Source organism: Narcine bancroftii, chromosome 13 (assembly GCF_036971445.1).
Source record: "Narcine bancroftii isolate sNarBan1 chromosome 13, sNarBan1.hap1, whole genome shotgun sequence".
NCBI classification, from domain to species: Eukaryota; Metazoa; Chordata; class Chondrichthyes; order Torpediniformes; family Narcinidae; genus Narcine; species Narcine bancroftii.
Genome location: NC_091481.1, coordinates 80983237 through 80999974, shown reverse-complemented (window position 1 = coordinate 80999974; position 16738 = coordinate 80983237). Strand labels below are relative to the sequence as shown.

The following is a 16738-nucleotide window of genomic DNA, read 5'->3' as shown; positions in this document are numbered from 1 at the left end:
GTGAAACACAAATCTGTCTGTGATTGTAGTTAAAAACAACTGACTGAGTTCCTCCAGCATTTTCTGTGTTTTAACTGACATAGAACATTACAGCACAACACAGGCCCTTCGGCCATCAATGTTGTGCCGACCTATATATTCCCTTGTTAAAAACACCTAAACCCTTCCTACCTCATAACCCTCTTTCATCCACGTGTGTTTCTTAAATACCCCTATTATTACAGCTCTGGCAATGCATTCCAGGCACCCAAAACTCTGCAAAAAAAACACTTGCCCCCTGATGTCTCCCCTAAGCTTTTTCTCTTTTCGCTGTATGAAGGAAAACTATATAATTCTAGCTTTCCAAACGCAGCATGGAAACGCCCTACCGTTCATGCTTGGGCCCTGTTGCTCAAAACATTTCCAAACGTCTTTTAAATGTAAACATACCCACCTTTCCCACTTCCTCTGGCAGCTCCTTTCATGTATCCACCACCCTCTTTGCACAAAACACCCCTCGGATCGCCTTTAAAATCTTTTTATTCCAACTTCATGATGGGCACAAGCCCAAAATGTTGGCTATATATCTTCATCTTTGCTTTATAAAATATTTTTTGCTGAATTTCTCCAGAATTGTGTTTTCCTTTAAATTGCTCCCTTCTTGCGTGAAACAAATGGCGGCACGGTAGGTGTAGCGGTTAGTGCAATGCCTTTACAGCGCTAGTGATTGGGATTGGACCGGGATTCGAACTCCCCACTGTCTGTAAGGAGGTTGTACGTTGAATGGGTTTTTCCAGGGGCTCTGGTTTCCTCCTGCCATTCAAAATGTACCGGGGGTGTAAATTGGGTGACACAGACTTGCAGGCCAAAACGGCCTGCTACCATGCCGTATGACTAAATTTAAATGCCCTCTGGTTTTAAGTTCTCCTCCCCTGAGGCCATCTACCCTGTCCTCATCATTATATATACTTCTATAAAGTGACCCCTTGTAGAGGTATGCAAAATATTTCTGTGCTTCCCAAAGAAAAAGCACATGGGAGACTTGGGAAGAATTTAATTTGGCAGCGTTGATTCAAGGCTTGTCCCACCTGAGGGGATGCTGGGTTTCGAGAAGCTTAGCACCCTCTCCACAGTAAGTGGTTACTGAAAAGATTTGAGAAACATTAGACGTGAAAGTAGCCAAAGCCATTATCAAATTTGTGATCAGCAAATTTTCATGACCTCTGTCCTCAGTTAAGAAGTGCAGTGAACCTTCTGCAGGTATGAATGTTTCCATGCAATAATTCTTCCATCATCAAGAACAAGTGCCTCATCCTTGAATGGGGAAATGGGGGGGGGGCCTCATCCTTGAATGGGGAAATGGGGGGCGGCCTCATCCTTGAATGGGGAAATGGGGGGGGCCTCATCCTTGAATGGAGAAATGGGGGGGCCTCATCCTTGAATGGGGAAATGGGGGGGCACCTCATCCTTGAATGGAGAAATGGGGGGGCCTCATCCTTGAATGGGGAAATGGGGGGGGCTCATCCTTGTATGGGGAAATGGGGGGGCCTCATCCTTGAATGGGGAAATGGGGGGGCCTCATCCTTGAATGGGGAAATGGGGGGGGCCTCATCCTTGAATGGGGAAATGGGGGGGCCTCATCCTTGAATGGGGAAATGGGGGGGCCTCATCCTTGAATGGGGAAATGGGGGGGGCTTCATCCTTGAATGGGGAAATGGGGAGGGGGTCTCATCCTTCAAATGCATCCTTAAAGCAAGGGATCATTCTTGTTCCCAACAGGAACTGGTTGACTCCTTTGAACAGTGGTACCTCTATCTTGACTCCAGCGCCTTGGTGTAGAGACAGGGAAGAGGATCCCTTCAAGATTCTTTTACTGACATGTAATACAACAGATGTAATATTACCCCCAAATTGCATTTAGTCTGTTCTAAGGCAAAGATTCACCATCAGCAGAAATTGTCCGGCGCCCATTACAGTCAGAGAAAGAAAAGCAAAAGAGAGTCCCTTCAGAGTCACTGAGTGTCCGTGGATTCGCCTCCAGAGCCTCCCCGCGGCCACACAGACTTCAGTCCAAACCATCGGCAATCCGAGCTCTAGATCCAAACTTTTGATGCGATCAGGAAGCCTCCAGTGCCGGAGGCCCCTCGGGAGCCCCTTCCACCCTCGGTACCCTCCTGCATCCCGGTTCTGTTACCTGCTATCTCTTCAGCCAGCCTGGAGCCAGTGGTCCAGCAATCCGCAAGCCTGACCCCGAACTCAGCGCCTGTCTCCACGCTCGGAGCACCATCTGGGGTGTGTACGAAGCTCATCCCATCCCACTGCGCACAGGAAAGGGCCATCCCTATGACTTTTGGGATTCAATCTCCCCAAGCCATGAATGGAGCACCATTCACCTTCTCTGTCTGGACATCTACTCGAGGCCTGATGAGGAAGTCTGGCTCACAAATTGGTAAGAGCGGAGGGGAAAAGCAATTTGTCACGAGGTCTCTGCATAAGGGTGCTTTGCACAGAGGCCAAGCACTGATCATAAACAAGCTTGGTCCTGCTGCCACAATCTTGGAAGCAGTTCCCCAATACCCTTAGAGTCAATGGTTCTGAATCTTCTATTTGAAGAGATAGCCAGTCACTGGTGTGTGTCCATACCAGGTTTTGACTCAGTCTTTGGACCCAGTGAGTACAGTAAAAGTCCTACAGCTCGGGGATTGGGTCAGTCCGGGTTTTCCACATTCTCAGGCAATGCTTTTTAAATTCAAGGAGAATAAACAGATAAATGTTGATAAAGTTCATTAATAAAACTTTTTTTTCCCCCATCCAAAATACAAACAAAGAAGTATTTTTCTTACATTTCCATGACTTCTCCATGGTTGCTTGTTGCCACTGTACCTCATTGGTGCAAATGCACGCACGTAAAAGCCAAGAGTTTTTGAGAAGTCCTGATTCCCGTGTGGTCCGGATTTCAGCTGCGAGCTTTCGAGAAGTCCCGATTCCCGTGTGGTCCGGACTTCAGCCGAGAGCTTTCGAGAAGTCCCGATTCCCATGTGGTCCGGATTTCAGCCGCGAGCTTTCGAGAAGTCTCGATTCCCGTGTGGTCTGGACTTCAGCCGAGAGCTTTCGATAAGTCCAGATTCCCGTGTGGTCCGGATTTCAGCCGAGAGTTTTCGAGAAGTCCCAACTTTTGGACTTTTACTGAATCTCCCAAATTTAGGCAATAGCGAGATATGACTTCTCTGCCAGGCCACCTCATGATGACTGTGTTAGATTACAATCTGATCAGGCTCTGGGACATGGTCCTTTCTTTCCCATTGGTCAGGAGATTAAATTTTAAATTTAAATGTAGACCTATAGCACGGTAAGAAGCCCTTTCACCCTACGAGCCCATGTCGCCCAATTGCGTCCAGTTGACCTACAACCCCTGGTACATTTCGAACGGTGGGAGGAAACTGGAGCCCCCGAGGGAAATGTTGAGATGAAGACAATTTCACTACCTCCTGTTCATCCATCCCAAACAAACCTATTAAAGGATCTGGTGTTAGATTTGCATTAATAATTATTGGTAAAGAATGGAAGACAACATTATGGAAGACAATGTTTGAACAAGATCAGAACATATGAATTAGTGAACCGTCCTCATTCCTGCATCTGTCACACTAAGAGCTAATATTTAGGCTAAATACAAACTAAATGTAACTTTTGACATACAAGTTCTATGCACAACTTTAAATTGTAGTAATGAGTGATGGGCACAGAGAGATGATCTGCTAACCAATTTAAAAATTGAGGCCCAAGAATCTTCAGGAATTGAAATATGGAGATCCTGCTCCCATGTCTTTTTAATTTGATCTTATGAAGTTTGCCTTGATTTCAGCAAAGCAACTTATACAAAAGATATTAACTTTTATGAGATGTAAATTGTAGATTGTAAATTGTCTATCAAATTTATTACAGGAGCTTAAAAGAGGTTTGATAGTTGAGAATGGAGAAAGTTCCTAATCTGAAGTATCTAAAAAAATGAGAATTGGCGAATTGGATTTGATAGAGAGTTTCTCAAATGAGGTAAAATTATTATCATTAAGTAAATCATAAAAATATTTAATACTTAATCTGAACCATTCCTGAAAGGCAGAGTCCATCAAAGAAAGTTGAAAAAAGTCATTCGATAGAGTCGGACTAACCTTTTAGACTCGATAGTTTGACTGTGGACTGACTGGGGCCAGTTATTCTTCTCCTTGTCTTGTTGCCTTCGTTCTTTGTGATGGGCGATGGCGTCTGAATCTTGGCAACCCCTGGCCGTTTGCTGGAAGTTGAGAGTTTCCTCAGTAACACTGTCCGAGCCCGCTTCACACTGCAAAAGGAAAAGCAATAGCAATTCATGCAGGAACTACCAACAGTGGAGAAGCTGTCTCTCTAACTGGATTCTCAACTTCCTAACGGTCTTGGGGGTGGTGTGGGGGGGGGTGGTTGGTAGCAGTACATCAAGCACCGTCATGCTGAGCAGTGGTGCACCTCAGGGTTGTGTGCTCAGCCCGCTCCTGTTCATGTTACTGACCCACCACTGCATCGCCAGCTCCAACAGTGTCATCAAGTTTGCGGATGTCGTTGGCCTCATCGATGGTGCGAGAGTAACAACGTAGGCAAGACGAAGAAGATGATCGTGAACTTCAGGAGGACCAGGAATTGCCACCCTCCACTACTCATCAACACCTCTGTAGTGGAGAGACTAGAGAGCACCAAGTTCATTGGAGTTCACATGATTAGTGACCTATTGTGGACACATCTTTTCACTCGTCAGGAAGGCACAACAGTGAAAAGACTGAAGCGGCCAAGGCCACCAGCCACCGTTATGTCAACCTTCTATAGGAGCTTTATCGAGAGGGTCCTGGCCGGCTGCATCACAACTTGGTACGGTTGCTGCAGAGAAATGGATTGGAGGTCGATCCACAGGACTATAAGAGTGGCAGGGAGGATCACTGGAGTCTCCCTACCACACTTCCCACCCCCCACATCGATGTGACGTACTGGGATCATTTTCTGAAGAGGGCGCAGAAAAATCATTGAGGACCCCTTCCACCCCACACACAGCATCTTTCACCTGCTCTCATTGGGAAAGAGATACAGGAGTATCGGGGCCAGCGCCACCAGGGTGAGGAACAACATCCCACGGGCAGTGAGAATGCTGAACGACCAAAGGAACTGCGCACACTAATCATCCGAAACTCTCATATTTATACAACAATATTTATTTATTTGCACATGTCTTGCATGTGTATTGTCTGTCTGTATGTGTGTATTGTCTCATTGTGAGCCTGCACATTTTGCACCGAGGACCGGAGAACGCTGTTTCATCAGGCTGTACTTGTGCAATCAGGTGATGATAAACTTGACTTGCTCTTCCCCTAAAGTCATGGCATGAGACACCGCCAGAGGAAACCGAGAGAAGAGATGGAGAGAGAGAGATAAGGTGGAGAGCGAGTAATGGGGAGGGAGTAACAAAGAAGGGCCATTGAGGAGAAGGATGACTGGCATTAATTATTGAGGTACCAATGACTTGTTGTAAATAGTTACTCATTTTGATTTTCTTCGCCATTTTACCCATCTTTTAGTTCATGACATTGTCTTGATTTTCAAGCCATTAATCTACATAAACCACTTGAATCACATTAATGGATAATTGTGAAACGCATTTTAAATTACCGTTTCCAAATGATGAGATGACTGGCCAAGTGAGCATTCAAGCATAGGAGCGGTAGTAGACCAAGGGTTAGCGTGGCGGTTAGCTGCTACAGCACCAGGGTCCCGGGTTCAAATCCAGCACTGTGCGTTAAGGATTTTGTACGTTCTCCCCATGTCTGCGCGGGTGTAAATTGTAAGGTGCAATTTGACAAACAAACCAGGCTCGTGGGTATGTTTAAATTTAACTTGGTCCATCATTCAATAGAACACATATTCAATTCCGCATTGCAATCGTCCCTTGGGAAACCCCAACCAAATGTCTATTTAACTTCAGTCTTCCAAAGATTCACTCTTTGAACAAAACCCCAAAGGTTTACGATTCAAAAATTCATCTCAACTCTATTTTAAATGAATGTTGATTTATTTTTAAATAGAGAGCCCCAGCTCTGTACCTTCACATCTCCTTTTTGGGAGGGGGGGTGGATTCAGGAAATTTTATGTCAGAAATCTCCCCCTCCAGTCCGTCAGGATGGAGGCTGATGACACTACTCCTAGGTTCTGAGCTGGCCGACGTCCAAATGGGGAACCACAAACGTTTCCACAGATGGCAGCTGCGAGACTGGTGGATGCACAGTTTGAGAGTCAATATCTTGGACCTGTTTTAGGAGCTTACTAATAGCTTCTATTTTTCCCCCCACCAATGGCAGATGTTAAATTAACTACCGTAGTTTCCCCTCTTCCTCTCCAAATGAACCTTCTCCAAATCTATGGCATTTTAGAAAATTAAATCAATCACGCTTGTTTCTGTGTTGTTCTTTGATCCCTCTCACCAGCCACTTCTCGTAAGACTCGAGATGAAGTACATCAGATGTGTCGGCCCACAGCTCCAACAATCTGCTCCTTGCTACTGACCTCCATTTCAGTTCACTATTTACAGAGGTGTTATTTGCATCTGGTGTAGCGAAGACCAAATGCCACGTGATGCCTTACCATATCAGTTGATCCGAAACTTTGAAATGTCACCTTAAAATTTGGGTCGTCCTATGCAACGGGTCTAAAATCCACCGCCATCTTCCCGCCGGCTCCAGTGCCATCTCGTGCATGCCCTGTTCATTATCATCAAAGTCTCGTTGCTCCCCCGTGGGACCCATCTGCCGTCGGCTCTGTACGGGCAGACATCACCTGCGCAGACATGCTTTGAACTGCCATGGTCAGATTTGGGGCCATCTTATCCAAAATGTGTCACATAAAACCATCACGTTAAGTGGAAATTCCTGGGGTCGCCCTATACGAGTCGTCCAATATGCTGGCATACGTGGTAGTTCACGATTCAATTTATTGCTACTGTAATAAAAGTGTCATATTACGTGAAATTACTTTTGGCGGCTGTAAGGCAGACAGATCCGTCATTGCCAGAAATTGCCTGAAGCCCCCCCTACAGTCAGAGAGGGAGAAAAACAAAAGGGAGTCACTCCCCCAGAGTCACTGAGAGTCCATAGATTCTCTTCCTGTGCTCCCACAGTCCCTGCAACCACACAGAGTCCAGTCCAAACCAGTGGCAACCTGGGCTCCAGAAATGAACCTCCAACATGGTCAGGAACCCTTCAACGCCTTCGGCACCCCCTCTCATCCCGGTTCCGAGACCTGGTACCCCTCCGGCCAGTTTCATGCCAGTCTCCAGCAGACCATAGCACCTCTCCCCCCCCCCCCCCCCACACTTGGATCCCAAGCCTTGCCGCAAGTCGCCAGCATGCATGGGCCTTTCAGCTGCCGAGCCCCTCACTGGTCCGCCGCCATGGTCACCGTCCCCTTGGGTCATCTCCTCTGCTTCTCCTTCTCAGACAAGGGGATGGTCTCCCCGTTTTCTGGTGCCCAGCCCCAGTCCTCCGCCATGCTGGAGTCTGCAACCGTTCATGTTCAGTTTTCCACTATTAATTTTGCAGATTGAATCATCACTCACGTGGTGAACTCTAAAAATCTCTTTTCTTTAGTAACTACATGACCAGAAAAACAACCACACAAGGAGGAGTATCTGTCACATAATGATTTGAACTATCCGACATGAGCCAAAACTGCTCAGAAGACCCTGGATTGGTCTCAGGCCCTAAGGTGGTCTTGGTCCACAGCAAGAGGAAGAAAACATGGATAACATATTCATTTTTAATCCTAGTTTCAACACATTTAAAAAAAAGTCAAGTAAACACAAAATATTGGTTTAAAAATTGTGTGGGGATGGTAGCTGCAAAGCATCAGACTACACAGAGGGTCATTAAAACAGTGAAGAAAATCACTGGGGCCCCTCTTTCCTCTGTTGACGACATTTACTGGGAGCACTGCCTAAACAGGCTCAAGGAATTAAGAGACCTTTTCCATCCAGTGTCTTCAACCCACGACCATCAGGCAGCTGCCAGGTTGGGGAATAGCTTCTCCCCTCATCCTGTAATTGTGATAATCACCCCAAATATTTATAGATATATTTAATTTTGATTATTTATGTGATCCCCTATGATTCATGTGCTGTGTTTTTGTGTGTGAAGAGATGCTGTTTATTCTGCCTGTATGCTTTTGTTTTTAAAGACATATAGGCCATTTCGGCTGCGAGTTCGCCCCACCCAATTTACACCCAATTAACCTACAATCCCAGTACGTTTTGAACGGTGAGAGGAAACCAGAGCCCCCGTGGAAAACCCACGCAGCCACGGGGAGAACATACAAAGTCCTTACAGACAGCGTGGGATATGAACACCGGTCCCAATCGCTGGTGCTCTAAAGGCTTTGTACTAACCGCTACATAACTAAGCCACCCCAAGTATGTGTACAATCAGATGCTAATAAACTTGAACTCAATGTTTCAGAATTCAAATCCATCAGTTACTTTGACATTTTAAATTAAATTATTATTTTTAAACAATTTTAGAGCACAGCACGGTAACAGACCCTATCGGCCCACGAGCCCGTGTCGCCCATGTGACCAATTATCGTATTAAACTTGTACGCCTTTGGAATGCGGGAGGAAACTGGAGCATCCGGAGGAAACATATGCAGTTGTGGGGAGAACGGGCAAACTCCTCACAGACAGCGGCGGATTTGAACCCGGATTACTGGAACGGCAGTAGGGTTGGCCTACCGCTACACCAACTGTGACAATCCATCTCCTTCAGATTTCAGACATGGTTAAACCACTAGATGGGCAATCCTGAGGCCTAATAATCCAGATACAACCCACTACGCAGTAGTGGAATTTAGAACGCTAAACGCAGGTATCCCCTGCTTTTTGAAACTTCGCTTTATGCCACTTCGCTTTTACGGAAGACCTACATTAGTATTTGTTTTTGCTCACCGAAAGAAATCCGAAGAGGATTTTTGCTTTACGAAAATAGCATTTTGCAGCAAGCTGTAATAGAGGCACGCACACCCCGAGCAGCGAGAGTGGCTCCTTCCCCAGGAACTGCACTCAGCATCGAGCTGCCACAGCTTTGAACTGTACCTGTGAGCACCTGTGCTTCATCTCAATTTATTTTGGGCATCTGTTAGCAAGATGTGTCCGAAGGTATCAGAAAAGCCTAAGAGAGCTCGTAAGGGTGAAACACTTATCGTAAAACTGGACGTAATTAAGCGTTTCGATCAGGGTGAACGAAATAAAGATGTGTTAAACTCTGTGTGTTATTTGGTAAGACTTGGGAGGATTTTTTTTTAGGTCTGGGAACGCTTAAAAATGTAATCGCTTTTATGCCTTATGGCATTTGGGCTTAAGAAAGGTTTCACAGGAATGCTCTTCTTCCAGATAGCGGGGGAACCTGTAATCTGTTCTTAGAAAGAAAATTACCTTGATAACTAAAATGAGGTTACCAATATTGATCTGATAGCCTGGCTCTCCCAGTATCGGTGTGGGTTTCCTCCACTTGCTCTGGTTTTCTCCAACCCTTCAAAACGTCCAGGTGTTGTATTTGGGTGGCACGAGATTGTGGGCCGGAAGGGGCTGTGATGTGATGCCAGCAGAGGCCATTCAGCCCGACGAGTGTGTCAGCTCTTCGCCCAGTTATTTGCCTGTTCTCTCACAAGCGCTCAATAAGTAAAGAAATTCAAATTTCTGAGGATCTGTCCCATATTGATGCAATCATGAGGAAGGTTATACATGGTGATGAATTTGAGGAGATTCGGTGGGTCACCAAAGATTCCCACAAATTTCTACAGGTGGAGAGCATTCTGCCTGGTTGCATCACTGTCTGGTACGGAGGCGCCAAAGTACAGGTGAAAAAAACTCCAGAGCTGCTAACTTGGCCAGCGACATCACGGGCTTCCCTCCATCGAGGACATCTACAAGAGGTGGTGTCTTAAGAAAGAAGCCTCTATCCTCAAGGACCCCCACCCCCCAGGCCATGTCCTCTTCACTCTGGTACCATTGGGAAGGAGGCACAGGAGCCTGAAGACGAGCACTCAGTGGGGCAAGGACAGCTTCTTCCTCGCTGCCATCAGGTTCCTGAATGGATACATTTACACCTATTTCCTTTTATTTATTCATTTTGAAGCTTAACTTATATTTCATGTGATATTTCCGCAAAACAGAACCTTGTGACATAGTACATAGAACAATACAGCACAGTACAGGCCCTTCGGCCCTCAATGTTGAGCCAACTAATATTTTCCTTCCTAAAAAAGTCCTAAACCCTCCTTACCCCATAACCCTCTATTTTTCTTTCATCCATGTGTCTGCCTAAGAGTCTCTTAAATGCCCACAATGTTCCAGCTTCCACCACCATCCCGGCAAGGCATTCCAGGCACCCACAACTCTTGGTGTAAAACACCTCTGTTGTCTCCCCTAAACTTCACTTTGTACAGATGTCCTCTGGTGTTTGCTGATCCTGCCCTGGGAAACAGGTCCTGTCTGTCCAGCCTATCTATGCCTCTCCTAATCTTGTAGACCTCTATCAAGTCTCCTCTCATTCATCTATGCTCCAAAGAGAAAAGTCCCAGCTCTGCTAACCTTGCCTGATAAGACCGGTTTCCCAATCCAGGCCACATCCTGGTAAATCCCCTTCTGCCCCCTCTCCACAGCTTCCTATAATGAGGTGACCAGAACTGAACACAATACTCTAAGTGTGGTCTTACCAAAGATTTGTAGAATTGTACTCCTGAATTCGATCCCCCTATTAATGAATCCCAACACCCCATAGGCCTATCCTATCAACCTTTGTGGTGATCTTGAGGGATGTACGGATTTGCACTCTTAAGTACCCGACCATTAACCCTGTACCCAGCCTTCTGGTTTGTCCTTCCAAAATGCATCATCTCACCCTTATCCGGATTGAACTCCATCTGCCATTTTTCTGCCCAAATCTGCATCCTGTCTCTATCCTCTTGTAACCTTCGACAACCTTCATCTCCAACCACAACTCCTCCATCCTTCGTGTCATCGGCAAACTACTGACCCATCCTTCCACCTCTTCATCCAGATCATTTATAAAAATCACAAAGAGAAGGGGTCCCAGAACAGATCCCTCCGGCCCCTCCACAAGTCACTGACCTCCAGGCAGAAAACTTTCCTTCCACTACTACTCTCTGCTTTCTTCCTATAAGCCAATATTTTATCCACACAGCCAAGGTTCCACTGATCCAGTGCCTCATGACTTTCTGGATGAGTCTCTCATGAGGGACGTTATCAAATGCCTCTCTAAAATCCCTATAGACCACACCTACCCTCATCAATTTCTTTTGTTACCTGCTCAAAAAACTCAATTAGACTCGCAAGGCATGACCTTCTCTTCATAAAACCACGATGACCATCCTTGAGTAGACTGGACTTCTCCAAAGGTTACATCCCTATCCTGAAGAATCCTCTCCTTTAGTTTACACCCCACTGATGTAAGACTCACCAGTCTATAATTCTCAGGATTCTCCCCATTACCTGTTTTGAACAAGGGGGCTACATTTGCCATTCTCCAATCCTCTGGCACATACTCCGCGGCCAAAGAGGATCCAAAGATCATAGCTACTGCCCCAGCTATCTCTCCTCTCACTTCCCACAGCAGCCTGGGTTTGTCATCTAAAAACAAAGGAAGAAAAAAACTAAGTCCATTTTCTCTGCTTCCTGCTTTATTTGTCGATGATTTTTCCGGGGGGGAGATGGGCGGAAGTAGGAGAGGAAAGAGAAGAAGGTTTAAAGATATTGATGAGAAGAAGCAGAATCTTTGCAAGCTCTGGGAATCTGATCCAGAGGATTCAAGGAAAGCTGGAGTGCTGTCCAGTCTGATGGAAATGATCAACCCCCAGCACCATCTGTTTTCCTCTCTCCACAGGTGCTGGCTGACATGTTAAGCATTTACTGCTGATATTTCACAGCTATGCTGTACCAATGGGTTCTTATTGTCCGGGGACAAACCTTGAACGCTGTAATTTTGCACGAGCCATTCATTTTTTTTGTGCACTGAACCACAGAACAATTACAGGACTGAAACGGTCCCTTCTAGTCTGGGCTGAATCATTTTTGTTTTGTTGTTGCCTAGTCCCACTGACCTGAGCCCGGCCCTCCATACCCCTCCCATCCTTGTCCAAATGTTAAAATGGAGCCCTCGTTCACCACTTCAGCTGGAAGCTCGTTCCACACTCTCCGTGCAAAGAGGTTCCCCCTAAACGTTTCCCCTTTCACCTTTAACCCACGTCCTCTGGTTTGTAGCTCACCTACCCTAAGTGGAAAAAGCTGATCTACATTTACTTTACCACCCCCTCATAATTTTAAATACCTCTATCAAATCTTCTAAAGTCCCAACCTGTTTAACCTTTCCTTGTAAGTCGGCGAAAATCCTTTCATAAAAGCAAACACAGGTTTCTTCGTCAAAGCGAATTGGTGTAAAGCGAGTATTTCTAAAGCGGGATATATCTGTTTAACATTTATCACATGACAATATAAGAACCTTGATCTGCATTGTATCCTGAACCCAAAATACAGGAGCACCCTGTTTTGGTCTCCCCTGGCCCCAGTACTTACGATAGTGGCTGCCATCGGAGTGCGACGTTCCTCCAGACAAAGTAGCGGGCGCTGGCTGCTTTCCTTCCCCCTCGCCCTTTCTCTCCCCTCGTGCTACTGTCTACGAAAGGGGCCTGCACGCGCCAATCCTGGGCTAAAGGAGCCGTGGCGTTCGACTGGGGCTGAAGGTCGATCTCGGTCTCACAGCGACTCCCCTGAAAGCCAGCCTTGCATGCACAGGTCTGCGGCCGCTGACAGAGTCCACCGTTGCGGCAGCGTGGGAAGCAGAGCGCTGTAAACGAGAAGACAGGGAGCAGTCACGGGGAGCTCAGCAACAGCTCAAAGATGGACACCCACAGACCCGAAACCTCATGGGAGTCTTTGTACTGATGGTGACGTTGAATGCTAAGAGGCATCATGTGTGGGTGCAGCTCGGTTCAACAACGCCATCTACAAATTTCCCAATGACACCATGAGTCATCATACAGGAGGGAGATTGAAAACTTGGCTGAATGGTGCAGGAACAACAACTTCGCACTCAATGTCACCAAAAATAAGGAGCTGATTGTTGACTTCAGGAAGGGAAAGCCAGAGGTGGATGATCCAGTGATCATTGGGGGCTTGGAGGGTGGAGAAGGTGAGCAAATTTAAGCTCTAGGGAGCCACTATCTCAGAGGATCTTTCCCAGACCCAACACAACAATGGCCTCATGAAGAAAGCACGTCAGTGTCTCTAACTTCCTCAGGAGTTTGCAGAGGTTTGTTATGACATCGGGAACCCTGGTAAATTTCTATAGACGTGTGGTGGAAAGTGTGCTGACCAGCTGCATCACGGTCTGATATGGGAAAGCCCTGCAAAAGGCAGTGGACGCAACCCAGGACATCACAGGCAAAACCCTCCCTACCATCGAGAACATCTACAGGGAACGGTGTTGTCAGAGAGCAGCAGGGATCATTAAGGACCAACACCACCCAGCTCTGTTCTCGCTGGTACAAGACTCGCATCACCAGGTTCAGGAATAGCCTCTACCCCTCCACCATCAGTCTCCTCAACAACAAACTGAATCAGGGACTCATTTAAGGACTCTTACTTTTGCATTTCATTGAATTTAAAAAAAAATTCTCGTCTGTATTGCACAGTTTGTTTACATTTCTTTATTTGTGGCATTTCTGCCTCACCCACAGAAAAAGAATCTCAGGGTTGTATGAGATGTTATGAATGTATCCTGACAACAAATCTGAAAAGAAAAAGGCTGTGACCACTTACCTTATCCATTTCCCTCATAATTTTGTCCCTCACCCCCTCAACCCTCTGCACTCCAGTGGAAAGCCCTGCTCTGTAAGGTCTGTCAGGAACAGGCTCCTTGTCTTAATCGGGAGAGATGCTCATTTGGTGAAGTTAGAACTCCCAGAAGGATTATTTCAGAGCCACATTGGGAAGATTATGGACCTCAGGAAGGAGTCAGGAGAATATGAACCAGTCCCCATCAAGTGCTCAGTAGTGGAGAGGGTCAAGAACTTCAAATTCCTGGGTGTCAACATCTCCGAGGATCTGTCCTGGAGCCTCCACGTTGATGCAGTCAGGAAGAAGGCCCGCCAGCCCTGTACTTTGTGATATGTTTGAGGAGATTCAGTACGTCACCGAAAACTCTCGACAACTTCTACAGGATTACTGTGGAAAGCATTCTGGCTGGTTGCATCACTGTTAGGTATGGAGGCCCCAACTCTCAGGACAAGAATAAACTGCAGAGGGTTGTTAATTCGGCCTGCGACATCACAGGCACTAGACTTCACCCCATCGAGGACATCGACATGTGGCAGTGTCTTAAGAAATGAGCCCCTATCCTCGAGGACCCCCATCACCCAGGCCATGCCCTCTTCACTCTGCTACCATCAGGAAAAAGGTACAGGAGCCTGAAGATGGACAATTTCTTCCCCTCCACCATCAGATTCCTGCATAATCAATGAACCAAAGACACTGCCTCATATTTGAAAATTTTTATAGTAATATTGTAAAATGGCTATAATATGAACGATTGCACTGTCTTCTTCTTCTTCTATCTTTGGCTTGGCTTCGCGGACGAAGATTTATGGAGGGGGTAAAAGTCCACGTCAGCTGCAGGCTCGTTTGTGGCTGACAAGTCCGATGCGGGACAGGCAGACACGGTTGCAGCGGCTGCAGGGGAAAATTGGTTGGTTGGGGTTGGGTGTTGGGTTTTTCCTCCTTTGCCTTTTGTCAGTGAGGTGGGCTCTGCGGTCTTCTTCAAAGGAGGTTGCTGCCCGCCAAACTGTGAGGCGCCAAGATGCACGGTTTGAGGCGATATCAGCCCACTGGCGGTGGTCAATGTGGCAGGCACCAAGAGATTTCTTTAGGCAGTCCTTGTACCTTTTCTTTGGTGCACCTCTGTCACGGTGGCCAGTGGAGAGCTCGCCATATAACACGATCTTGGGAAGGCGATGATCCTCCATTCTGGAGACGTGACCCACCCAGCGCAGCTGGATCTTCAGCAGCGTGGACTCGATGCTGTCGACCTCTGCCATCTTGAGTACTTCGACGTTAGGGATGAAAGCGCTCCAATGGATGTTGAGGATGGAGCGGAGACAACGCTGGTGGAAGCGTTCTAGGAGCCGTAGGTGATGCCGGTAGAGGACCCATGATTCAGAGCCGAACAGGAGTGTGGGTATGACAACGGCTCTGTATACGTTTATCTTTGTGAGGTTTTTCAGTTGGTTGTTTTTCCAGACTCTTTTGTGTCGTCTTCCAAAGGCGCTATTTGCCTTGGCGAGTCTGTTGTCTATCTCATTGTCGATCCTTGCATCCATACTGTCACAAAACACTGAATTTCATGACTTGTTCATGGCAATAAATTCTGATTCTAAAAGTTGCACACCTTCACAGGGTCAGTGCCAGAATGTATGTTAGAGGGGGTCATTTGCGATTTTGAGGGGGGCTCGTTAAGAGAGGGATGCTGGCACTGACCTGTCGATGGTTGGGGGCGGAGGGGTAGGCTGGGTGGAATCTACCCATCGTTAATGCCATCTGCTCCTCTGACATGGGGCCCAAGGGTGCTCTTTTTATTACATCGTGTCACTGGACTTCTGACATTTGGCGCACGGTAGCGTCGTGGCTGGGGGCAGGTGGAGAAATCGCTAGCGTGCGTCAACCTAGATGCTACTGACGCAGGATGGAGTGGGGGGCAGGTCTGACGGCCAGGGATGGCTGCGACCATATTGGGGGGTGGGCACAGCCCCTCGCTGGGGGAGGGGGGGAGTCAATGCCCACGGATGCCCCCGCTTGGCGTCAACCCTGCACGTTCAGCCTGCAGCACAGGGTTCTCACCACCAGGGACCATCACACTCACCAGAACACTGTCATTGAACAAACTGTGAAAGGTGAAAAAGTCAAGTTTATCATCATCTGAATGTACAAGTATAACCCGATGAAACAGCGTTCTCCGGTCCTCGGTGCAAAACACGCAGACACACAACCAGACATAGCACACATGCAGACAAACAATACAGATGCATGATAAATAGTCATATATACCAATAAATAAATATTGCTCTATAAATATGTTAAGTGTGAGCAGTTCCTTTGGTCATTCGGCATTCTCACTGCCCGAGGTAAGAATTGAAGATCCCTTATTTATAAAGTGGTAGCTTGGGGTCTGTGTCCACGAGACACTCAAAGCCGCTGTACAGGTTGAGTTTTGTTCTGAAGGTGAATGGCGTGTTGGCCTTCATTGCCCAAAGGATTGAGTTCAAGAGCCGGGTGGTAACGTTGCAGCTGGACCTTAGTTGCGCCCCATTTGGAATACTGCGTTTGGTTCTGGTCAACTCTTTACAGCAAACACATGGACGCGAGAGAGAGGGGGCAGAGGAGGCGCTGCCTGGATTGGAGGACATGCCTTAGGAAGAGTGGTTGAGTGAACTTGGTCTTTTGTCCTTGGAGTGAAGTAGGACGAGGGGTGCAGTCGATGATGAAAGGCACTGATCTTTCGGCTTTCTCCCCAGGGCTAAAATGGCTAATACAAGGGGGCCTACTTTTAGTGTGCTCAAGAGGCCACTTGCTGTTCTTGTGTTTCTACTGCCACCTATGGGGCAATCACAGACTAATAATAGCAGG

General features: G+C 47.0%; 2 protein-coding genes across 3 annotated transcripts in view; one reads left to right on the top strand and one right to left on the bottom strand.

The window, feature by feature from the left end:
- LOC138748410 (trafficking protein particle complex subunit 6b-like) overlaps positions 1–16738 on the top strand; it is a 136302-nt gene that overhangs the window by 87149 nt on the left and 32415 nt on the right. The window lies entirely within an intron of this gene.
- LOC138748409 (latent-transforming growth factor beta-binding protein 4-like) overlaps positions 1–16738 on the bottom strand; it is a 131290-nt gene that overhangs the window by 104924 nt on the left and 9628 nt on the right. Inside the window, exons 2-3 of the mRNA XM_069908545.1 lie at positions 12635–12905; positions 4152–4321 (exon numbers count right to left, since the gene is read on the bottom strand). Coding sequence (XP_069764646.1) covers positions 4152–4321; positions 12635–12905 — 441 coding nt within the window. The remainder of the gene's footprint in view (positions 1–4151; positions 4322–12634; positions 12906–16738) is intronic.